General features: G+C 51.4%; 3 protein-coding genes across 11 annotated transcripts; 1 reads left to right on the top strand and 2 right to left on the bottom strand.

Moving 5' to 3' along the window:
- Positions 1-1029: 1029 nt before the first annotated feature.
- Positions 1030-12520, bottom strand: NSDHL (NAD(P) dependent steroid dehydrogenase-like). 7 transcript variants are annotated; one of them, XM_027696136.1, is made up of 8 exons: positions 12510-12520; positions 10977-11026; positions 7727-7888; positions 5882-6028; positions 4513-4641; positions 2976-3118; positions 2677-2779; positions 1030-1966 (listed from the first exon to the last, which is right to left on the bottom strand). In XM_027696136.1, the coding sequence occupies exons 2-8, from the start codon at positions 10995-10997 to the stop codon at positions 1631-1633; spliced, it is 1041 nt and encodes a 346-aa protein (XP_027551937.1). In that variant the 5' UTR covers positions 10998-11026; positions 12510-12520; the 3' UTR covers positions 1030-1630. The 7 variants fall into 7 exon arrangements, with proteins under 7 accessions (XP_027551937.1, XP_027551938.1, XP_027551933.1 ...); XM_027696137.1 differs by lacking the exon at positions 12510-12520 and adding an exon at positions 12489-12507; XM_027696132.1 differs by lacking the exon at positions 12510-12520 and adding an exon at positions 12003-12210.
- A 263-nt stretch (positions 12521-12783) lies between these two features.
- On the top strand, positions 12784-17501 carry CETN2 (centrin 2). 3 transcript variants are annotated; one of them, XM_027696140.1, is made up of 5 exons: positions 12784-12907; positions 14250-14408; positions 15589-15717; positions 16384-16521; positions 16942-17501. In XM_027696140.1, the coding sequence occupies exons 1-5, from the start codon at positions 12860-12862 to the stop codon at positions 17029-17031; spliced, it is 564 nt and encodes a 187-aa protein (XP_027551941.1). In that variant the 5' UTR covers positions 12784-12859; the 3' UTR covers positions 17032-17501. The 3 variants fall into 3 exon arrangements, with proteins under 3 accessions (XP_027551941.1, XP_027551942.1, XP_027551943.1); XM_027696141.1 differs by lacking the exon at positions 12784-12907 and adding an exon at positions 13134-13255; XM_027696142.1 differs by lacking the exon at positions 12784-12907 and adding an exon at positions 13716-13748.
- A 961-nt stretch (positions 17502-18462) lies between these two features.
- Positions 18463-23497, bottom strand: LOC113973711 (glutamine amidotransferase-like class 1 domain-containing protein 3A, mitochondrial). The gene is made up of 4 exons (XM_027696162.1): positions 23364-23497; positions 21397-21568; positions 20434-20635; positions 18463-18933 (listed from the first exon to the last, which is right to left on the bottom strand). The coding sequence occupies exons 1-4, from the start codon at positions 23469-23471 to the stop codon at positions 18741-18743; spliced, it is 675 nt and encodes a 224-aa protein (XP_027551963.1). The 5' UTR covers positions 23472-23497; the 3' UTR covers positions 18463-18740.
- Positions 23498-23503: the final 6 nt, after the last annotated feature.

Raw genomic sequence — 23503 nt, forward strand, 5'->3', positions numbered from 1 at the left:
AGAGAGATTTTTGGGACAGATTGGAGCTGCAAGGCAGTTCAGGCTGGGAAATGCCATCTAGAGGCCAAAGGTGCTTCTGCTGTGGTTTGACTTCAAGTGGTGCTGGTGCAGGATCCTTCCACTCCAGCACATCCCCATTCCCTCCCCACCTCCCTGTGGGAGGGCAGTGTTATCCCTGCTTCCAGGAGGACCAGCTGGCTGACCAGTGCAGACCAGAACAGTAGGAGCTGGCCCAAGCAACTGGCCAGGTCACTTCAACAGCAAGGCCAAGGTTGGTAAAACGAGCCACTAAAGCAGCACACAAAAATTCCCAGGAAGAAAAGCTCAACATAAAAACTCTCCAAAAAACAGCCAGAAGATAAAACCAATTTTATAGGATCAAGCTCACAGATGGAGGTTAAGCCTCATTGTGGTGGAAGTTGTGGCTGCTCCATCCCTGGAAGTGTCCAAGGCCAGGCTGGAAGGAGACTGGAGCAACCTCGGAGAGTGGAAGGTGTCCCTGCCCATGTGGTGGGACTGGATGGGCTTTAAGGTCCCTTCTAACCCAAAGAATTCTAGAATTCAGTGATTCTATGAGTGATTTCCCATAATCCTGAAATTTGAAACACCAAAACTCCCAGGAGTCAGGAATCAGCAGGGAGGGAAATTCCAACTCTACCCTAAACCCTTCATTTAAGAACAAACCAGAACTGGAGCACTTAGGAAGATTATAGGGTAGAGGACACTTAATACACACGTCAAACAAAATAGCTTGGGGATCATTGCATTATATTCCCTGTGGAGAAGAGGTTTTTTCATGGACTAAGTGGTCAAAGCAACAGAAATCACCATGGCCAGCAATAACAGGTCAGAGGAGATGAGCTTTGTGGGCTGTAGGATCATCCAACCACTGTAGTTCTTGTGGGAAATGAGTTATGGGAAAAGAGTCCACAGCAAAGAGCTCTCTCCCCAAAAAGGGAATCATTCAAATCCAAGTTGTGCTGAGATGGTCAGAAAGGGATCTGCCCTTTCAAAGATGGCACAGAAAACTAGGAAGTCATCTCTTTGTGATTTATTTGAGTTCTTCTTGGAACAGAAATAGGCTCCTGCAGGACCAAAGGAACAAAGAGAGGCCTTTCCTCGGGTTTCCTTCAGGAAGAAGCCAAATCACCCACTAATCACAGAGAGAAAACAAAATGAGCTGCAATGATTCCAGAGCTGGTGGCAGAACTGCTTTTTGCCATCAGCTTCTCCTGTCTAAAGCAAAGCCAAAGCCCAGAGGGGACCAGCCATGAGAAGGGTTTGGTTGCCCAGCTCTGAGAGGAGGTGGCTGATGTCACCACAGCAACAAAACATCGGGACAAGGGCGGAGAGAGGAGAGGAGAAATGCTGATGGGACTGAAGAGGGCACAGCAGGGTGTATATTCACAGTCCAGAGAGTTCAGCAGCTGGTTCAAAACAAGAAGTCACCTCAAAGAACTGTTAGAACAGCTCCTGCGTGAGGGTTTTTCAGCCCAGGTAACGGCGAGGAGGAACTCGGAGGGGGAAAACTCCCCGTTCCTGGGACTTGGTGACATTTCCTTCAGTGCCCACGGCAAGACATCACAGTAATCATGGAAAATCAAGCTGGCAGGAGTCCCTGCAGGGCTGCTCAGGCCCTGGCCCGGCGCAGGTGGGGGTAGCTCTGCAGGGTCCTGGCTATGGCCTCCTCCAGCCCCACCACAGGCCTGTACCCCATGTCCCTCTTGGCCCTCTCACAGCTGTAGTAGTGGAATGTCCCAGCCAGGGCCACCCTCATGGGGGTGAAGGTGGCCTTGATGGTCACCAGGGGCCTGAGCAGCCCCAGCAGCAGGGCCAGCAGCAGGGCCAGGTAATAGGCCAGCCAGTAGGGGATGTGGTACTTGGGAGGGTCGTAGTCCAAGCCGGTCAAGATGCGGGACATGAAGGCCCAGAAGGGAACTGGCTCATCGTTGGTGATGTGAAAGGCCTGGAAGAGAAGGAGACGAGAAGCCAGGTGAGAAAAATCATCCTGGGCTTCACAAATTTGGCTCAGTGATGGCCCATCCCGTGTTCACCCCTGAGCTGGGCAAGAGCACATCTTCCAGGACAGGCTGCTTGGCACTGACCACCTCTGGGGGAAGAGGGATGAGCCTCTTCTTTGCCAAGAAACAGCTCCAGAGGCTGAGATTCCTCATAAATGTCAAACAAACTGACTGACACAGCACAGAGCAAACACATTACAGCACAAGTGGGGCCAGGAAAAGCTGTCCAGGTTTTGAACTCTGGCCTAAAAGCCTCTGTGTTTCCATGTGTGCCCACAGCTCTGCCTTGGATCTATTTTCACAAGGGGTTTTATAGTGTGAAATCCAAGTATATTCACCCAGCTTAGCCCATGTTAGCTGGTTAAAACTTGGTGCTGATAACACCAAGGCCACAGGTGCCACCCCCTGGATGGGCTCTTCTCTTAAGAGCTGGACTCAATGATCCTTGTGGGTCCCTTCCAACTCGGAATTTTCTGGGATTCTGTGATGTGGTGGCACACAAGGGTCACCACACGGACAACCATTCGTTGTACCCATGGCCAGACCTGACTCCTCTCACCTCCAGGAGGGGTGTTCAGGACACAGAACTCAGGATTCCAGCTGGAAGTTTGGCTGGGGACACCCCCTCCCCTCCCATCCCAAGGTCCTTCCTCACCTTCCCACCCAGGGGAGAGCCCTTCTGCAGCTTTTCTGCAGCCAGGATGTGCCCATGGACCACGTTTTCCACGTAGGTGAAGTCCACCAGGTTCTTTCCATCCCTGGAAACACAAACAGAAGGAATTTTAGCCCTAAGGCAAGTTGGGCTGAAAAGCTGCTCGTGGCAAAAGGAAGGACTTTCACACATTAAATTAATATCAGAAGCAGAAAAAATGAATATTATGCCCTCTCAAAAGGGCTTTTTGTGGGTTCAGCATCAGTTTTATCACAGCAATAAAATGCCTGAGCTTTGCTCACCCAATGATGAACTTCATTTTGCCCCTCTTGGCTGCCTGGATGAGGATGGGAACCAGCTGAGGGTCTCTGGGACCGAATATTCCGTGGGGACGAATGGCAACGGTGAGGAAATTGTTGTCTGGGTCGTTTGCACTGAGCACTTCCTGCAGGGAAAGAAGAGAATTGAACCAGAGAAAGGCTGGGAGGGAAAATTCCAAGCTCCTCACTCAGTGATCTGGGCTCCCATCCCCTTGGGAAGACACCAGTGGATGAATTATTACCCCTTCTCATCTTTACAAATGATCCTTCCTTTGTTCCCAGCACTTCTCCCACTTCTCTTTAAGGAGAAAAAAACAGACAAAAACCAGTTGGACACTTTAGGCATTGCCAGGCAAAGGAAGGGAACTCTTTGCTTCTCCCATTTAACACCATAAAACCCAGAGGTTTTCCAAGTTCCTTCACTCCATGAATTCCTTGTGCTGGAGAAGAGGAGGACACTCAGCAATTCCACCTCTGTCCCTCCCATCAGCCATTCCCACCCCAAACCTCCTGGATCTCCTTCTGGAGGGGCTGATCCCACCTCCCCAGCAGCATCAAGAGCTGAGCACGTCCAGCAAAGGGGCTCTGAAGGGGACTGAACTCCCTTGGGAGCTTCCAACCAACACATCCTCATTCCCAACAGCTGCTGTGATTTCTGTGAAACCCCAGGATCAAGGCACTTTGCATTTCACCCAAAATCCAGCCAGAATTACACTGCACTTGATCGCTGCTCCCCAGCTTTCCCCTCATCAGTGCAGAGTGGTTGTGCTTGGGAATGCCCAGATGTTTTCACAATTAAAATTAATTCAGCTCTTTTTGAGAGAAACCCTTAAAGGCCTCAGGGACACGCTGGCAGCGCCAGCACGGAAGCAACTCTGAATTCTTCTTGCACAACAAGCCCAGATTCTTTCCACAGCTGAAAGGCAAGCCATGGAAAAAGGCTCACACCAGGTTTGTTCCCGTTGATTTAAAACATTGCTGCCCCATATTTAAACCCCAAATGCTGCAGCAAAAAGAACATGGAATACAACAGATATTGGGGATGTGCAAACATCCAGAGCAGTGAACTTTCAGATGTAGGGGCAGTTTTTAGGTGTTTTTGAACAATGATATTTCAATATATGGCCAGGAGCATTGGCTGACAACACTTTCTTAGGCTGGTGTGCTCCTCAGCTCAGCCCACATTCCCATCTTTTCCTTCCCCAGGGCCTTGTTCACATTCCCAACTATAAACTCAGGCTGCAAATCAGGAAAATGAGGTTCTGAAACAGCCTCCCAGAGCAGGGGAGACAAAAAACTCCCCTCAGCTGCTCTTAAACTAAAGCTTAAAAGTTAAGAAGTGGCATTTTCATGCCATGGAAGTGACACCTCTGCCAGTTCTGAGCCAACTTGGGTGGTGTAAGACACTATTTCATTCAACTTCAGGGGTAATTTATGGCACAACATGATTTTAGTGTCTTAATAATAAGTTAATACATCAAAAAATAACAATTTAACCACAAGATACGATGGCAAATACCTTCTCCTGGAGGATCTTGGTCTCTGTGTAGTAGTCAATAGGTTTTTGTGCATAAGGGAGGTCTTCTGATCCATTTTTTATGTCTGTGCCCTCAAAAACTACACTGGCACTGCTGGTTAACACCAGTTTCTGCAAAGGATGGGAGAGAAAACAGTTGTTTGAAGCCTAAGACAGGAGGGTCATCGTTTATGAGGGCTGAGTAAAGACAATAATAATAATGTTTAAGTAACTGATCCTACAGAGAATAAACTGAGTCTAGAAGAACAAGGCCAAGAGAAGATGAGCTCAAACTGCAGGTCTGGCTCTGTCACAGGGTTTTATGCCACCTAAAGGACATCAAAACACTTCAACAAACACCCCAGGCAGGGGAAAACATCCCCAGGAAAATCAGAGTGTAAAGGAACACGGTAAAACTTAACACAGATTAGTGGGTTTGGGATGGATTTGCTCATCTTCACAATAACAGGATCACGGGAGAATGAACCAAAAGAGAAATCTTGGATGTTTTTGCTGGATAAAAATGTAGCCAAGTGGATTTAAAGCTCTGAGCAATCAGAGACATGTGGTGTTGGAGAAAATGGATGTTGTCAGAAAGAGATGGTTGGATCCAACAGGTTCCACTCCCACAGAATCCAGACGCAGCCTGGAGGGAAACACCACATGGCACCAGGGGGAAAGAAAAACCCACCAACCAACCCAAAGTGTGAGAGGTAGAAGTGAATTCTGAACATGATCCCTTCTGGATTTGTCCACGGACACTGCACAAAACCCTCTGGAGCTACATCTCTGCCTGGGATAACAGGATCTTCATGTGTGCTGGGCTGGCAGATTTGCTGAGAATTGAAGTGAAAACTCCTGTGGTATCAAAAGACCACCAGGAGGAAATTCAGCTTGCGATTTGAGGCTGCCCAGCAGCAGTTTCCTGCTTTCCTCAGGCTCTTTCTTTTGAGGGCAACTGATTTTCTAAACCAAATGACACCGAGATGGTGACACAAATGTGTTTCCTCTCATTACACGGCAAAGAATTCAGACAGGGAATACATGCCATGGATATTTCCACTGCTGGAAAAGCCACCTTTGGAGCTGTCCCATGAAAGAAGCCACTTGCCAGCTGTGGTTCTCCCCTGGGTGATTCCCAGGAGCGTAGCAGGACAGATTTGAATGGATGCAACGTGCAGGTTTTCTGTGGCAAACATGGATTGAATTTCCATCAAACACTAAGCAGGAGACCCACAGAGTGTGTCTCCCACTAGTTTTCATGGAACAAGTAGGAATTGATTATCTCAGAGCCCTAAACTGGACAGAAATTGGTCCATAGTGCAAGTGTTATAAAGTCCACTCCAGTGTCCACGTGCTTTTCCAGCCTTACCTGCACTCCAGCTTCTTTGCAGGCCTCAATGACTGCTTTGGTTCCCATAAAATTCACCTTGTAAAACAGTTCCCTGTTGTCACTGGAAGGTGCTGGGGATGCACAGTGAAAGGCCACGGACACACCTTGCAAAGCTGGGAGCAGAGCCTGGGAGATCCAACATGGGAGACGGGAATGAAGCAACAGCCACAGTGCAGGAAAAAAAAAACATAATAGGAAGGAAATAAAAGACAGTTTTGTCATGGAAACACTCTGTGAAATTTCGGTCATGTTCCCTCCATAAAGGTGGGCAGCTGGAGTGGGATTTGCATCCAGGATTTTCCCAGTGCCCTCTCCTCTTGCTGGGCAAACACACTCTACATCATCCCTTCTTTCCAGAGAAGAACCTGGGGACTCCTCCAGAGCTGGAGGCTCTTTAAGCTGAACTACTTGGACTATCATAAGTAGGTAGGAGACTCAGAATTCCCTGGAGCCAGGAGTTGGGACACTCAGGAAGGAGCAGTTTCCCAGTTCCCCAGGGCCCTGTTGGAGGTGACTGTCCCAAAGCCCTGAGCTGTGGTGTTCAGGCAGATGGGGAGGTGTCTCTCACCTGGCTCACCCTGAGGAGGCCTCAGCCTGCCCTGACTGTTGGGAATAACGAGTTGTGCCGTTCTCATGGAGCTGAGGAGAGCTGGGAGAGCCCCCCTGCAATTAGCACAGGGGCTGTAATTACACTGAGTGTCTAAACCAACAGTGATGCAAAGCTTCAGACAGAAACTAGGTCTGTTTTTTGCAGCTCCAAGAGACACCAGGGCTGTTCCTTTGAGATGATTCCATGGAGAAGTGCTGAGGCTTCACCCCAGGGAAAGGTTGGGGGGCACATCTGCAACCCCTTTTCCAACCTGTGCAGGGCCTCCAGGTGTGTCAGGGCTTTGGGAAAGGATCAGCATTGGAACCAACACCCATTTAACCAGACATCCTTTCCCAGAATGGGTCAGGCTGGGAGGAACCACAGTGGGTCATCTGGTGCCACCTCCCTGCTCCAGCAGGGCCATCCCAGAGCACATGGATTGCGTCCAGATGGGTCTGGAATAACCCCAGTGAGGGAGACTCCACACCCTCTCTGGTCTCTGCTCAGGGCTGGGTCACTGCACAGCAAAGAGGTTCTTCCTCAGATCCAGGAGGAACTTCCTGGGCATCAGTTCCTGCCCGTTCCTCCTGTGCCATTGCTGGGCCCCCCCGAGCAGAGCCTGGGCCATCCTCTGCCCCCTCCCTGCAGCCCCTGACACCCCCTGGGGAGGGCCCCTCTCAGGCTCTGCTCTGGAGGCTGAACAGCCCCAGCTCCCTCAGCCTTTGCTGCTCCCAGAGCTGCTCCATCCCTTGGGCATCTCTGCAGGAGAGTCACGTTCCAGGAGCTCCCTGGCCCTGCTGTGCTGAGGAGCCCGAGCTGGGCCCAGCCCTGCAGATGTGCCTGCCCAGGGCTGGGCAGAGGGGCAGGATCACCTTCCTCAACCAGCGCTCTTCCAAATGCCCCCCAGGATCCCACTGGCCTCCTGTCCCCCCGGGCTCACTGCTGGCTCAGGGACCCTCAGGGCCCTCTCCCAGAGCTGCTCTCCAGCAGGTCCCTCCCAGCCTGTGCTGGTGCCCGGGGTTGTTCCTCCTCCCCATTGCTGAATTCCAGACAGTTCTTCCCTGCCCATCTCCCCAAGCTTCTCCCAGTCCTCTGAGGGATCAGCCCCTCCTGCACTGACCCCGCTGGGGAGCCACCACCCCTTCCCCCAGCCACTGATGAAGTGAATCAACCCTTGGCCCAGCACTGAGCCCTGGGGTCACCCCCAGTGCCAGGCTGTCCCTGTGGGTCTGTACCTCCTTGTCACAGAGGTCTCCCAGGAAGAACTTCACTCTGTCGCTCTCGAAGCTCTGCTGGATGTCGAAGACGTTGACGGAGTAACCCCTGTCCAGGAGCTGCTCCACCATGTGCTGCCCCAGGAACCCCGAGCCCCCGATCACAGTGCACCTCCTGCCAGCCTGCAGAGAGAGAGGGAGGGGAGGAAAACCCCCTTAACGACCACACACACCCCAAGAAAACCCACCCGAACTTCCCAGGATCTTAACGCGCTGGAATTCCGCAGCTCGACCGGAGGAGTCAAAATTCAGGCACCCAGAGACTCCTCCCCAGGTCGGTGTCATCACAGTGACTCAGGAGCTCAGACACACCGGCTGGATTTGGGGAGGGCTTTGCCTCACACCCCTAACCAAGAGGCCCAAAAGGACAGAAGGGAAAGAGGATTTGCTCCCACAAACCCTGCCCGGATGGCAAAGCCAACAGAGTTCAAAGGGAGCCAACAAAAAGGTGGAGAGACACGTTTCCAGATGTTTTATGATGTGCTGTGGCCCAGTTGAGGTCCCTGAGCTCTCCTAGGTTGTTGTTCCCTCATTCTGTGATCCCTGCATTAAATACAAAAGGCTGGGATATGGAAAAAGTACCATTTTCCCCAGCTCAGAGAGGTTTTTGGGCCATAACTCTCAGGAGCACAATTGATTGAGCTGTTCTGTCGCTTTACCTGAGGTTCTTAGTTATGAATTTCTGCCTTTTGAGGCATTTTCTCACTAATTCATAGGAAGTTGATGCAAGACCAGGGAATCTGGGATATTTAGGAAGCAAACAACCAAAAAAGCCACTTGGAAAGAGTGTGAGCAAACTGTTGTGTCTCCACAGCCCTGCTGGGGTAAAATTCATAGCCTAAAAATCAATGTATTCATGGGTAGCTTGGCTTGCTACAGACTTTATACTGTGCAATATCAAATTAGAAAGAGTTTATATATAAATTATATATAAAATTACATTTAATTGCGGCTGCCCCATCCCCAGGAGTGTCCAAGGCCAGGTTGGACAGGGCTTGGAACAACCTGGGATAGTGGAAGATGTCCCTGGCTGGAACTGGATGGGCTTTAAGGTCCCTCCCAACCCAAACCAGGCTGGGATTTTATGATGATTCTATGATTTCCTTCAGCCCCAGAGCACAGATGAATCAGACTATTCAAACTGAATATTTTTGTATCAGAGCCTGTGACAATCAAACTCCTCCAAGCCAAGAAAGCACCCAGGTACAGGCAAGGATTGCCCTTTGGAGTCATTAGTTCTTCCTTTATTGTTTTAAGCCTCTTAAATCAATGGTCACAGGCACTAATTAACAGATTCCTGTCTGCTCACTCTGTAATTGGAGTGAGACCAAAGACCTCCCCAGCACAGAACATCCAAACCCCGAGTCTGAGGAAGCTTTTGGACAAAGAATGTTCTGTCCTGCTTGGAAACACATTTACTCCTTATTGTTGCTGCACAACTGCAGAGGTGGTGGTTTATCTATGGAGCTGGAGGGAATTTTAACCCCTTGGAACCACACAAAGACAAGGATTGTTCAGAAGTTTCTAAGTGTCACATCCTTAAAGAAAGGTTCTGCTGCAGAGAGATTCCAGGAGTTTCCCCAGTTACATCAAAGCAGAACCAGTTATTTAGGATGGGACATGTAAAGCAGGGTCTGATTAGGGTCTGGAGCATAAATCCTATGAGGAGGAGCTGGGGGGGCTCAGCCTGGAGAAAAGGAGGCTCAGGGGGGACCTTCTGGCTCTGCAACTCCCTGACAGGAGGGGGGAGCCGGGGGGTGGGGGGGTTGGGCTCTGCTCCCAGGGAACAAGGGACAGGGGAGAGGGAACGGCCTCCAGCTGTGCCAGGGGAGGGTCAGGATGGATTTGGGGAAAATTTCATCATGGAAAGGGTTGTCCAGCCCTGGCACAGCTGCCCAGGGCAGGGGTGGAGTCCCCATCCCTGGAAGTGTTCAGATGGAACATTTTTAGTGGTGACCGTGGCAGGATTTGGTCAAAGAAGGGACAGAAGCTGTTTCAGCTCCTCCTCAAAAGGCAGCAGCTCCATCCCATCATTATTTTTCATTGCCTTCCCCCGTATCCTTTCTCATCAAGGTCCCTTCCACCACAAACCCTTCTGGGATTCCACGATCCCAGTGTGTTCTTCCCAAAAACTGCCCCGAGCTGTGTGCCCCAAAGCTTTCCTGCAGCACAATGCTGCCCTCTGCCTCTGCACCTCAGAGCCACTGCAGAGGGTTCAAATCATCTCCAGAGCACGTTTAGGAATCATAAAACCCCAGAAGGGTTTGGGTTGGGAGGGACCTTAAAGCTCATCCAGTTCCACCCCCTGCCATGGGCAGGGACACCTTCCACTAGCCCAGGTTGTTCCAACCTGGCCTTGGACACTCCCAGGGATGGGGCAGCCACAATTAAATGTAATTTTATATATAAACTCTCTCTAATTTGATATTGCACAGTATAAGGTGTGTAGCAAGCCAAGCTACCCATGAATACATTGATTTTTAGGGTATGAATTCTACCCCAGCAGGGCTGTGGAGACACAACAGTTTGCTCACACTCTTTCCAAGTGGCTTTTTCAGTTGTTTGCTTCCTAAATATCCCAGATTCCCTGGTCTTGCATCAACTTCCTATGAATTAGTGAGAAAATGCCTCAAAAGGTAGAAATTCATAACTAAGAACCTCAGGTAAAGCAACAGAACAGCCCAATAAATTGTTAATAAGAATAACTATAATGCTATAATTATTATATTATAGAATATAATTATACAAATTATATAATAATTATATTAGTTATAACTATAATAATTAATAATTATCATTGTTAATAATAATAAATAACTCCTGACAGTTATGTCCCAAATCCTCTCTGTGTTAAGCAAAATGGTACTTTTTCCATATCCCAACCTTTTTGTTTAATGTAGGGATCACAAAATGAGGGAACAACAGTCTAGGAGAGCTCAGGGACCTCAACTGGGCCATAAAACATCTGGGAATGATCCTGGAGGAACTCAGTCTCCAGCACTGACAAAACCACTGGTGTTCTTGGGGGGGTTGGAGCATTTCTGGATCTTTTTGGAACCAACAGCAGCAAATTATTCTTTGGAAAACCCCATTTCCCCCCCCCAGAATTATCCCTAATGCGGGATCAGCCTCAGGATGTTCAGGAGTGTCCACAAGAAGGTGTTTTTGCAGGACAAATCTTCTTAAAGACCCTTTTGGGTGCTCAACTCACCGATCTGAGGCGTGTGGCCATGGCTCAGGTGAGGCCTGTCCACCAGATTCCTGCAAAAAAGGAGGATATTTTCTTCTTCACAATAAAATCCCACGTTTCTGGTTCCAGAAATCCAGGTTTGAACCTGTTATGCTGAAGAAAGATGAAAAAAGAGAGTTCATTCTCCTTGTTCTGCTAAAAAAAAAAAAATAAGCCAATGGATGTGCTGGAGACAGACTTTCCCCACATCCCCCTGGACCTTCCCAAGTGCCCCCAGGACCTTTCCCACATTTCCAGGACCCTTCCCCATGGCCTCCAGGATCCTCCCAGTGCCCCCAGGACCTTTCCAAAAACAGCAGGACCTTCCCCAGTGCCCTTTCCACAATCCCCAGGACCTTCCCCACATCCTCCAGGATCCTCCCCACGGCCTGCAGAACCTTCCCACCGCCCTCAGGACCTTCCCCAAAGCCCCCCAAGACCTCCCCACAAACCCTCAGGGCCCTCCCAACATCCCCCAGGATCTTTCCAAAAACACCAGGACCTTCCTCACGTCCCCCAGGACCATCCCCACGACCTTTCCACTGCTTCAGGACCTTTCCAAGAACACCAAGACCTTGCCCATGGCCTCCAGGACCCTCCACACATCCCCCAGGATGTCTCCCAGTCCCGCCCCCGACCCTGCCCATGACCCCCAGGACATTCCCCACAGCCCCCAGGACCTTCCCATAACCCTGTGTCCTTCTACAGCCCCCAGGACCCTCCCCATTGTCCTCCAGGACCTTCCCCAGGGCCTCCAGCTCCTTTCCCAGTGCCCTCATGTCCTTTCCATGGCCCCCACTCCCTCTCCACAGTCCCCAGGACTGTTCCCAGTGCTCCCAGGACTCTCCCACAGCCTTCAGGACCCTCCCTACGGCCCCCATGTCCTCCCCACAGACCCCCAGACCTTCCTCACATCCCCCAGGACCTCCCTCACTCCTCCCCCAACCTTCCCCACGGCCCCCATGTCCTTCCCCACGGCCCTGAGGACCTTTCCACTGCTCCCATCACCTTCCTACAGCCCCCAGGACCTTCCGTGCAGCCCCCAGGCCCTTCCCCACATCGCCCAGGACCCTCCCCATGTCCTCCAGGACCTTCCCCATGCCCCCCAGGACCTTCATACTAATTCCAGGACCTTCCCCAAAGGCCCCAAGGCCTTCCCACATCGCCCAGGACCCTCCTCATGTCATCCAGGACCTTCCCCGTATCCCCCAAGACTTTCTCCGCACCCCCCAGGACCTTCCCCATAGCCCCCACGACCCTCCCCACGGCCCCCATGTCCTTTCCCATGGCCCTCAGGACATTTACACTGCTCCCATCACCCTCCTATGGCCCCCAGGACCTTTCCCACATCCCCCCGGACCTTCCTCACAACCCCCAGGAGCCTCCCCACGTGCTTTCCCACGGCCCCCAGGACGCTCCCCACTGCCCCCATCCCCTTCCCGCAGCTCCCCCCGTCCTTTCCACTTTCCCACGCCCTCCCCGCAGCCCCCAGACCCATTCCCAGTGCTCCCAGACCCATTCCCAGTGCTCCCAGTCCCTCCCAGTGCCGCCCCCTCCCCTCTCACCGCCGCCACCGCCGCTCCCAGCGCGCCCCGGCCCCGCCCCCCGCCTGCCCTCCACCAATCAGCACCGCCCCTCCCTTCAGACCCCGCCCACTCCCCTAACCCCGCCCCTCCCCCTGGGCCGAGCATCGCGCCAGCCCGCTCCCGCGCGCCGATTGGTCCGCCCCCTCCTCCCTCCGGCCAATCGCGCTGAGAGCAGGAGGACCCTTTTCCCACGCGCTCATTCACCTCCCTTGGCTCCGCCCCGGCCGCGGCCAATTGGAGCGCGCGTTGCCGTGGCAACGGCGTGGGGGGCGGCAGCCAATGGAAGGGCGCGGCATTGAGGCCGCCGGGAGTGAAGGCGGCAGGATGGTCAGTGGGGGGGTGTGAGGGAGGGGAGGGACCTCAGGGGGCCCTGAGGGGCTTTGAGGGAGCCCTGGAAGACCTGAGGGTGTCGTGAGGGGCTGTGAGGGACCTGAGGGGGCCGTGAGGGGCTCAGGGACCCTTGAGGGGCTCAGGGGCCCTTCAGGGACCTGAGGGGGCCGTGAGGGACCTGAGAGGGCTGTAAGATGGGCTGAGGGAACTGTGAGGGGGCTGAGGGGCCGTGGGGGGACTGTGTTATAAAGGGCTGCTTGGCGAGGCTTTCTGTCTGGATTGGTGTTAGTAAGGGACATCGCTCCTGGATCCCTCCTGTAGCACTGCTGGATAATGATAGCAACTGTACGGAAACACTGCCAGGATGCTCCTGGACTGGGAGAGGACAGGGGGCATGGAGTCCCACAGCCTTGGCTTAAGTCACAGCATCACAGAATCAAAGCCATCCCTCGTAGGAGACATATTTTGGGTGGCAGATTGTCCCCCTTGGAATGTCTTCTCCCAGATAACACACTACCTATGTGTGGAATCATTAAATGTTTTGGGTTGGAAGGGACCTTAAAGCTCATCCACTCCCACCCCCTGCCACGGGCAGGGACACCTCCCACTAACCCAGGTTGCTCCAAGCCCCATCCAGCCTGGCCTTGGACACTTCCAGGGATGAGGCAGCCACAGCTTCTCTGTGACCCGAAGGGGCTGTGAGGGACTGTGAGGGGCTGAGGGGGCCATGATGGGGCTGTGACGGACCTGGGGAGGGCATGAGGGGTCTGAGAGGGCTGTAAGGGGACCGTGAGGGGCTGAGGGGGCTGTGAGGGGACCTGAGGAGTCCATGAGAGACGTGAGGGAGCTGTGAGGGACCTGAGGGGACTGAGGGAGTTGTGAGGGACTTGAGGGGGCCTTGAGGAGGCCGTGATGGATCTGAGGGGGCCATGAGGGACTGAGGGGGCTGTGACAGATATGAGGGGACCATGAGGGATCTGAGGGGGCCATGAGGGGCTTGAGGGGGCCGTGAGGAACTGAGGGGGCTTTGAGGGATCTGAGGGGACCATGAGGGGTCTGAGGGGGCTGTGAGGGACTTTGAGGGACTGTGAGGGACCTGAGGGAGCCGTGACGGACCTGAGGGGACTGAGGGAGTCGTGACGGGCTGAGGGGACTGTGAGGAATCTGAGGGGACTGTGAGGGACCTGACGGGGCTGTAAGGGGACCTCAGGGGTCCATGAAGAATGTGAGAGAGCCATGAAGGACCTGAGGGGACTGAGGGAGCCGTGAGGCGCTGAGGGGGCTGTAAGGGGCCCTGAGCCCCCCAGCCCCCTGCCCTGACCCCCCGTGCTGTCCCAAGGCCTGCAGTTTTAAGAAGCCGGCGCTGGGCTCCGCTCCCCAGAGGAAGAAGGCGAGTCCCAAAGCAGAGCTGTCCCAGGAGCAGCAGCAGGAGATCCGCGAGGCCTTCGAGCTCTTCCACACCGACGGCAGCGACAGCATCGATGTCAAGGAGCTCAAGGTGCGGCTGGAAGCACAGGACTACCGGTATTAGAAACCAAAATCACCTCCAACAGCACACAACTTCCCTGCTTTCCCCCTCCTCTCCCCAGCATAAAAACCGGCTTGGTAAAAAGGCACATTATGGCAGCTCTTTCCTGCTGTTCTCGGGTGTGTTTGGGGCCAGGCTGCCCAAAATTCATGGAGAGCTCTGAGGTTTTTGTCCTGACTCCTTCTCTGCCAGTAAAACATCAAAAAAAGGGTTTGTGCACATTATAAAGGTGTTTTTCCCCTCTTATCTTGCTGAGGATTTCATGCTTCTCTTCCTTCTCCTTCTTCTCCTCCTTCCCCTCCTCCTTCTCCTCCTTCTACTCCTTCTCCTTTCTCTTCTGTCAAAAAAAGGGTTTGTGCACAATTCAAAGGTGTTTTTCCCTCTTTTTGAGGATTTCATCCTTATTAATATTATTGTTATTATTAAAACCTCAAAAGAGGGTTTGTGCACTTTTAAAAGGTGTTTTTCCCTCTTGTTGAGGATTTCACTTTATTTGTTTCTTAAATTATCCCAGCTGAGGAATCCACCAATGTCATTCATTTTCCTGCTTTTATTCACAAACCCCTTTTGGTCCCACCCCACTCTTTTGGGAAGAAGAGTCATCAATAAATCAGGACTTATTTTGCTTCCAGGAGTTGTCTCTCTCATTTCCTACCTGGATTTCAATGTTCCTTTAGACCACAGGGAGCAGATCTGGTTTCAAACCTGCCTCTTGTCTCTTTATCAGAGGAAGGAAATGTTCCCCCAACAGTCATTGAAAGAGATTTTTATCGCTGGAGTGAAAAATGAACTGATTATACAACCAAAATAGGGGAGTTAAGAGCAGCAAATAATGCAAATTTTCTCGGTGCAAACATTCCTCCCAAGACTCTGATATGGCCAAATCCCAAATCCCTCCCTGTCCTGAGCTGGGGCAAAAGTGTGTCTAGGAAATTCCTGAATTAACTGAAGGACAATTCCGGAATAGGAATGTTTATATCCCTGTTTTCTGCATCCTGATGTGCCCCTGTTTTCCTTCAGACACGGAATGTTGTAACATGATGTGGCAGAAGTTCACCTGTTTTTTATTCCCTCCCCTGTGGCTTTGTTGATAATTTTGTAGGGTTTGTAACTGATTTTGTAGGATTTATGACTGATTTTGTCCTTCCAGGTGGCCATGAGGGCCCTGGGCTTTGAACCTAAAAAAGAAGAGATCAAGAAAATGATCTCAGACATCGACAAGGAAGGGACGGGGAAGATCAGCTTCGATGACTTCTTGGCAGTGATGACCCAGAAAATGGTATGGAAGTAGTAAAAATCAAATTAAAGGCAGTTTTAATGTGTGATTCATCTCCTTTTGGGTTTAGGGGGAGATTAAAGCACTATTTAATCTTAACTAAATATATAAAAGTTGGATTCTGTCTTGTTTTTCAAGGAAAAACGTCTTGGATTCTGTCTCATTTTTCAAGGAAAGGTTGAAATAACAGTATCATTCCCAACTTCCTTTAACAATCAGGGGGGTTTTTTTGAGTGTGAGAAAAGGGAAAACCTGCTTTTCTCCCAGAAAAATCCAGGCTTTTCTCCCAGATCCAACGCAGCTCTGGAGCTGTTGGAGTGTTTTTCTGTGACGTGGGGATATTTTCTCTACTTGAGTTCTAATTTACTTACAGATTAAATCTCTGGTTTTAAAAATCTTCAAATATGTTGAGTAAAACTGAGATCCTCATGGTGAAATCCCAAAGACATCTGGCTGGCTAGAACAGAGAAAAAATTCCCTGGAATTCTGGCCGTGTCTCTGTCTCCCTTCAGCCTTTATGTGTAATTCCTGCTGACTGGACTCCTTTAAATTTACTCTTAAGGGTTTCTCAGTCTGTCAAATCTTTTATAACTTTATTTGGAGTGTTCCCTCCAACACAACCTCCCCCTTATTTTTCCCTTCAAACTTCCTTCTTCCTCCTTTTTTAAGGCTGAAAAAGACTCCAAAGAGGAAATTCTCAAGGCCTTCAAACTCTTCGACGACAACGAAACCGGCAAAATCTCCTTCCAAAACCTCAAACGTGTGGCCAAAGAACTGGGGGAAAACCTCACAGATGAGGAGCTGCAGGTTTGTACCTGGGGGGGGTGGGATCTTTGTGCAGGAGCTGTAGGAAAATCCCCTTTTTCCCGGTAGGAACACAAGAGTTTGTGTCCAGCAGTGGATTTTGAGGTTGAGCCCACACGGCTCAAATGGCAGCAGTAGAATTGCAGCTTTGTGAGAGCGATGGAAAGGGAATAACTCTGCTCCAAGCACTTTGTCTCTCCTAGGAAATTTCCTGTCGTATTTTCGAGACAGATTTCTGCATAAATATATGTAGAAAAACAAATTCATGTCTAGTCGAGGAAATACTTTGTCACGGAGTAAGTCTGACATTGAGGAAACACTGTCCCCTCCCGTTTTAGTACAACTTACCAAAAACTGGTTCTAATCCTGCTGAATCCAATCATTCCAATCCACATCTGATTCCTGCTCACCAATCTCTTCCAGGAGATGATCGATGAGGCAGACAGAGATGGGGATGGGGAAGTGGATGAGCAGGAATTCCTGCGGATCATGAAGAAGACCAGCCTGTACTGAAGCACAGTTGGATTTATTCCTTTGCACACATTGTGTGGATGCCTCATTTTTTCCCCAGTCTTTTCTTTCTTTTGACTCAGCACAAAAACAAAAGGCCAGTTTTGTTCCAAGTGGATGGTTTAGAGGTGTTTGTGAGCAGTTCCCCACCCTGTTTACATGCTGGTTGCTGCTTTGTGCTTGGGAGATGTTTACGCTGCTTTCAGTGCACAAATCACCTTTTTGGGGCAGGATTCAGATCCTTTTCTGACCAAAAAAAAAAAATCTATCAAACCATTCTAGTTTGGTAAAGAGAGAACTCAAAAGAAGCCAGGGTCAATCTCTGTTCCCCAGCAGCTGGGAGTTTGGGCCCAGTGAACACTTTATATTTGCAGGGATCAGCTTTTTATAATGTGTTTTATGGGGATCATCTCCTCCCCCCTTTTTAGGATGTTCTTTAAACTCAAAACAAAGTAAATAAATTGCTGCAATTTCACTTGTGTTCAGTCCACGTGGTCAAAGAACTCCCTTTGCCAAAGGAGAAGTTCCAGAGCTGAGAGCTCCCTGTGTTTGCAGGAATGTTCAGTGGCTGCAAATGTGATTGTGTTTAAAGTGTCTTATTTTCAGTTGTGCAAAGAGTTTTGATCCCCACTCTGCAAAAAAAACGATGTGGAGAAGGTGATCCAGGTCCTGGGAGGGAAACCTGAGACAACTGGGCTTGTTCAGCCTTGGGAAAATGAGGTTTAGGGACAACTTATCACTATGCTCTGGTATTTAAAGGGGGGATACAAAGGAGATGGAAACTCTCTTTGCACAAGGGGTCCATGGAAAAGATGGGGGTAATGGGTACAGGTTATTCCTGGGGAGATTCCCAGTGGATACAAGGACAATTTTCACAATGAGAACAATCAACCATGGGAATAATCTGCCCAGGAAAGTGCTGGATGGCCCAGCTTTGGAGAGTTTTAAGATCCAGCTGGGCAGGCGGCTGGGCCAGCTCAGCCTTGAGGTCCTGCCAACCTGCAATTCTCTGGTTCTGTTTATCCCAGAGAAGAATTCCCCCTCTTCCCACCAGACCTGGACACTGATACTGAATTGGATTTTTTCCTGTATGGTTTTTCCCCTCCCTGGCCCACCAGTGGCACTGAGAGCACATCCTGATCCAGAGGGAAAGGAGAACCAGCAGCAGAGTTCAGCCTATGGAAAACCAGCATGTTTTATTTGGGAGCAGAACCATGTTCCTTCCTTTTGCCACAACTCACCTGTTCTGGGAGCTGGGGGTTGGGGGGACTGAACTGGAGCCCTGGGGAAACCTGGCATGGCCTTAAGCTGGAGGAGGGCAGGGTTAGATGGGATATTGGGAAGGAATTCTTCCCTGTGAGGGTGGGGAGGCCCTGGCACAGGTTGCCCAGAGAAGCTGTGGCTGCCCCATCCCTGGAAGTGTCCAAGGCCAGCTTGGAGCAGCCTGGGACAGTGGAAGGCGTCTCTGCCCATGGATGAGGTGGGCTTTGAGGTCCCTCCCAACCCAAACCATTCCATGACTCTGTGCCAGCTCAGTGTGTGCCCACACCCCCATTGCTGCCAGTTTGCCGTGGCAGAACACTACAACTCCAGGCTGTCCCTCCTCACAGCCACCAGTGGTGTGGGAAAGGGCGTGGAGGGGGCAGAACTCCAGTTGGGTGACACTTTTCCTGATGACATGTAAGAGGGGAAGGAGCTGGACTTTGTGGCCTTCAGGCAAGCCTGACCACTTCCTTGACCATGTTCCCGATGCCGTCGTGGATCTCGTGGATGGGGGCGTTGCACATGAAGGCACTGGTGGTCACCAGCCTGTTCCTGGGGTCCACGTGGATCTCGGTGACGTGGCTGTTGACGTGTTTGCAGCCCAGCTCCCGCATGGACTCGGCAGTCTTGGCATAGGGCCACCTGCAAGGGAGGAGGGGATAAACCCACCCTGAGAGGCTGGATGAAGGCTGAGAGAGAAAAGAGATTATGGTCCTTGCTCAAAATCTGCTCAATAGGAGCCAAATCTTCTCCTGCCACAGGAGTTTCTCCGGGCTTACAGAACAGGGAACATCTCCAGATTACAGTTGAGTTAAAAATCTGAAGTAAAGCCAAAATAACCCTTGATGTTCCACTGCTTAACTAACACACTGCTTAACACACTAAGTCTGCCCATGCCAGACTTAGTGTTTATGGAATCCCAAACTGGTTTGGGTTGGGAAAGGGCTTAAAGCCCATCCAGTTCCACCCCCTGCCATGGGCAGGGACACCTCCCACTAGTCCAAGTTGCTCCAAGCCCCGTCCAACCTGGCCTTGGACACTTGCAGGGATGGGGCAGCCACAGCTGCTGCTTTGGGCAACAATTAGGTTTAGGTTTGGGGTTTTTGGGAGGATTCAGCCACAGCTTTCATGTAGGACTGAGGACACTTTAATTCCCTCTCTTAACACTCCAAGGCTTGTGCCACCATCCTGCTCCCACCTTGGATCTGCTTCACTTGGAGTCAGCGCTCTGGTGTCTCTCCTACTTTGGGTCCATGAGGTGCCACGTGCACAGGGGAGGCAAATATAGGACTGTATTTCAAATAAAGTGTCTCAATTTAAGTTTTAGATTAAAAAATTGTCTTATTTCCATCAGAGTTGTGGAAACACAAATATAAAAATGCCAGCAAATCTGGTGAGAGGTCACTCCTTCTGATCTGCTGAGAAATGGTAAAAGTCTTCCAGGTGCTTGAGGCAGGATTTGAGAGATGGCCTGGGAATACAGGACTGGCAATCCATCACTTTATAACTATAAAAGCCCAGTCCAACTGTCACATGGCAGATTCTCCCACAGGCTTTCTTGGAGCATGCGGAGCCTCTCCTGTGGAACGGGGACATCTCTTCATGGTCACTCCCCAGGGTTGGAAGGGAGCTTAAAGCCCATCCAGTTCCACCCCCTGCCCTGGCTGAAAGACCTGCCCATGATCATTGTGTGGTGAGTTACCTCCTTCTCCACTTAATGATTGCTTCTTTTGGAAGAAAAGATTGTTTCTTTTCCTTTGACACAGTGCACCACACTATTTTATGCTATATTTTACTCTGCTAGGATTTTTTAGCTTTTACCCTGTGTAGCAAATAATTCTGATCAAGATCTTCCCTCCTTTGTTTGTCATAATTAATAATTTGTTTTATATAAATATCTCTGATATAAATATCATTAAAATATTGATTTAAATACCATTAAAACCTGCGGGACAACATGATTCAATCACACCTCTATAATTCCTGAAATTTGACATTCTCTGAGGCTGGGCTTGGATCCACCACCCCCAGGTCTCTCTCTGAGGAGGGGGGGGTGGGGTCTTTCTTGGAGCTCAACAAGAGCCTTCCCTAATAAACTTCGAGCCTCCCAGTCACCCCTGAGAGCCCCAGTGGGTCACTCACTTCTCACACTCGGTGTCGTGTCCCACTGTCACCTCACAGCCCGGGAAGAGTTTGGCTGCCAGCACCGGGGAGATGCAGCACAGCCCGATGGGCTTGTGGGCAGCGTGGAAGGCCCTCAGCACGTCCTCCACCTCCCTGCAGACGCTGCAGTTCTTGCCTTGGGTGGCCCAAGTGCTCAGGTTTTTGGCCACTCCAAAGCCACCTGAGAGAAGAGAAGAGAAAGAGAAGGGAGAAGAGGGAAGGGAGAAGAGGGAAGGGAGAAGAGGGAAGGGAGAAGAGGGAAGGGAGAAGAGGAAGGGAGAAGAGGAAGGGAGAAGAGGTTAGGCTGGGAGGTGATATCCCAGCAGGGCTTTTCCCAGGGATTGCAGGATGGAATGCTAATCTGGATGTGGGGGGTGGCAGCACTTGTCCAATGTTGATAAAGGAATTAAAAACAGAGGTCCTGAACCTTTGTGGGCTGAGACACCCAAGCACCTCCCCTGCTTCCACTCCGGTGCTCCAGTGGGTCTGTGCTTCACCCAACAGCTCTTTCCCGAATGCTGGTGGGACACACTGGCACATTTCCCCTCTTAATCCCTGCTCTAGGCCTCATCCATCCCACTGGAATCACACTTGCACTAGAGATAGACTCAGACTGGCCAAGCTTTCTGCCTTTGAGCCCCCCCTCTCTGTCCCAGCCTCTCCTGGGAAGGAGGAAAGGATGGTGGGGAGGGAAGGGATAGTTCTCCATTCAGGGAATGATCTTCTGGATGGCACAGAGGATCATTCAGTTGGCAGGTACCCACACTCTCCTCTTGGGATCAGCTTGGCATTGCCATGCTCTCTTTTGATCCGAGTCCAAGCCATGTCTGTCCTCCCAATCCCTGCTTCCAGTTCCTGTCCAGCCCATGACTCCTGTGTCACTCCAGGCTTACCTAAGCTGTTCCCAAGGCTGTGGACATGCAGGCCCCACACAGGTCCTACCTGGAATGATCAGGGCATCCAGCCCCTTGACATCCAGCTGAGCCAGATCCTTGATGTTCCCTCTGGCTATCCTGGCACTTTCCACCAGCACGTTGCGCTGCTCTGGCGTCGGCTGCCCCTTCACGTGGTCCACCACGTGCATCTGGGAGATGTTGGGAGCAAAAACCTCTGCCTGGGCACAGGAGAAAGGGCTGTTATCCTTCAGGAATGAAGGGGAAACGTGTGGAAGGTCACAGGGAGCGGGTGGAAATGCTGAGGGACTTGGTTAGGAAAGGATTTTGCCGGGGAATGCCGTGACCTTCACCTGGATCTGATACTGGCATCAGGCAGAGGAGGGAAAGGGAGGCCTTTTGTAGCTTCTTCCCAGGGACAAAGCAGGGAGCCCGCATTGCTTGTTTTGGGGGCTGAGGAGCCCTTGGTGAAGCTGTTTGTTGGAGGTTTCCATCCCTATCCCAATGAATCCCCCTCACTGGGGCAGCCCCAGCCCCGTCCCAGCTGCCCCACAGAGCCAGTGGATCCCTGTGGGAGCTGCTGTCCCACCACGTGCCTCCCTCAGAGACAGGACTTGGACTTTCCTCTCCCCACCTACTGTTTTCCCAAAGCCAGAGTGTTTTTCCAGAAAATGCTTCCCCTTCCTCCAGCACTTCCCAGCTCACATGCAGCAATTGAGAGTGGGGGGTGGCAAACAGGTGGGGGAAAGAATTTGGGGCCGAACAACCCGTGCAATTCCAGGCTGCACAGTTTAAGAAGGATGTGAAGGAGCTCGAAGAGGGCAAAGCCGGTGCCAGGGCTGGAAGGAACGTCCCTGGAGGAGCAGCTGAAGACTTTGGGCTTGTCTAGTTTGGGGAAAAGGAGGTCGAGGGGAGACCTCGTGGCTCTCCCCAGCTCCCTGAGGGGGGGACGTAGAGAGGGAAGTGCTGAGCTCTCCTCCCTTCCAACCGAAACATTCGTGTTTCCCGATGAAAGCAGGGATTGAACAACGTCTGAGCTCCCTCCACTAGAGGCCCCCGGAGATCCAGGGATGAGGCAGGACGTGCTCCGAGCCCGCCGGTTCGGGAATGGCAGGAGGGAAGCGACTCGAGGAGAGGAAAAGAGGCAAAATTACACCCTGTGGAGAAAACGCTTGGACAAGTCCCAGCTCTGAGCCGAACGGAGCAGGCACAGGCGGGAGGGTGTGGAATTGGGTTCATGTCCTCAATAGTACATCACCACTGTGCCTCTGTGTCCCACGGAGCCATTCCCATTCCCGGGGGAACAGGTGGCCGGCTCAGAGCTGAGTGCGATATTTTCCACAGGGTCCCTCCCTCCTTTTCCACTCTCACCGTGTGGTTCTCCTGACTAATGGTGTATTAGAGCTGCCTTTTTTTTTTTACCCCTCCTCAAGTTCAACTCACAAGAACTTGTCTATTCTCTCATCAGAGAGGTGGACTCCTCATCCCTGGAAGTGCTCAGGATCGGGCTGGATGGAGCTCTGAGCAACCTGGGATAGCGGAAGGTGTCCCTGCCCATGGCACAGAGAGCAACTGGATGATCTTTAAGGTCCCTCCTAAACCAAACCATCCTGTGATTCTCTGATTCGATTTTCACTTCTAACCTTGGAGGTTTTAAAAAGCTGGATTTCAAAGAGCCCAAACCAACAACAGTCTTTTAAACTGAAACAGCGGAGCAGAAAAGAGGGAATACAAGCCAAAAAAAGAATAGAGAAGGCATTCAGGAAAGTCTGTTCAGGAAAGAGTTTGGAGGCACTGAGCACAGAGATCCAAGCCAAGCCCGTGATACAGCAGAGCTGTGCAGGGAGTTCTCCAGGTTCACTGGAGCGGCTCCCGTGCTCTGCTGTCCCCTCTGACTCCACTCATTCATGATTTGCAAGCCACGGGGAGCTTGTGGTTTGTCTCAGAGACAAGGAGGAGAAGACTGAGGAGCAGAGAGGGGCAAAAAGACCTGGAGCCGGGGCAGGAGCCTCTTACCTGTGCCCCCTCCCTGCTGAGATGCACCAGCACAGCCGAAGCCTCGTGGATCTCGCTCCCATCGTAGACCCCACAGCCAGCCAGCACCACAGCCACCCTCTTACCCATGGAGCACCGGAGCAGGATTCCCTGGAGAGCCC

Source organism: Neopelma chrysocephalum, unplaced genomic scaffold (assembly GCF_003984885.1).
Source record: "Neopelma chrysocephalum unplaced genomic scaffold, ASM398488v2 Primary Assembly neopelma1_105, whole genome shotgun sequence".
In the NCBI taxonomy this organism is placed as follows: Eukaryota; Metazoa; Chordata; class Aves; order Passeriformes; family Pipridae; genus Neopelma; species Neopelma chrysocephalum.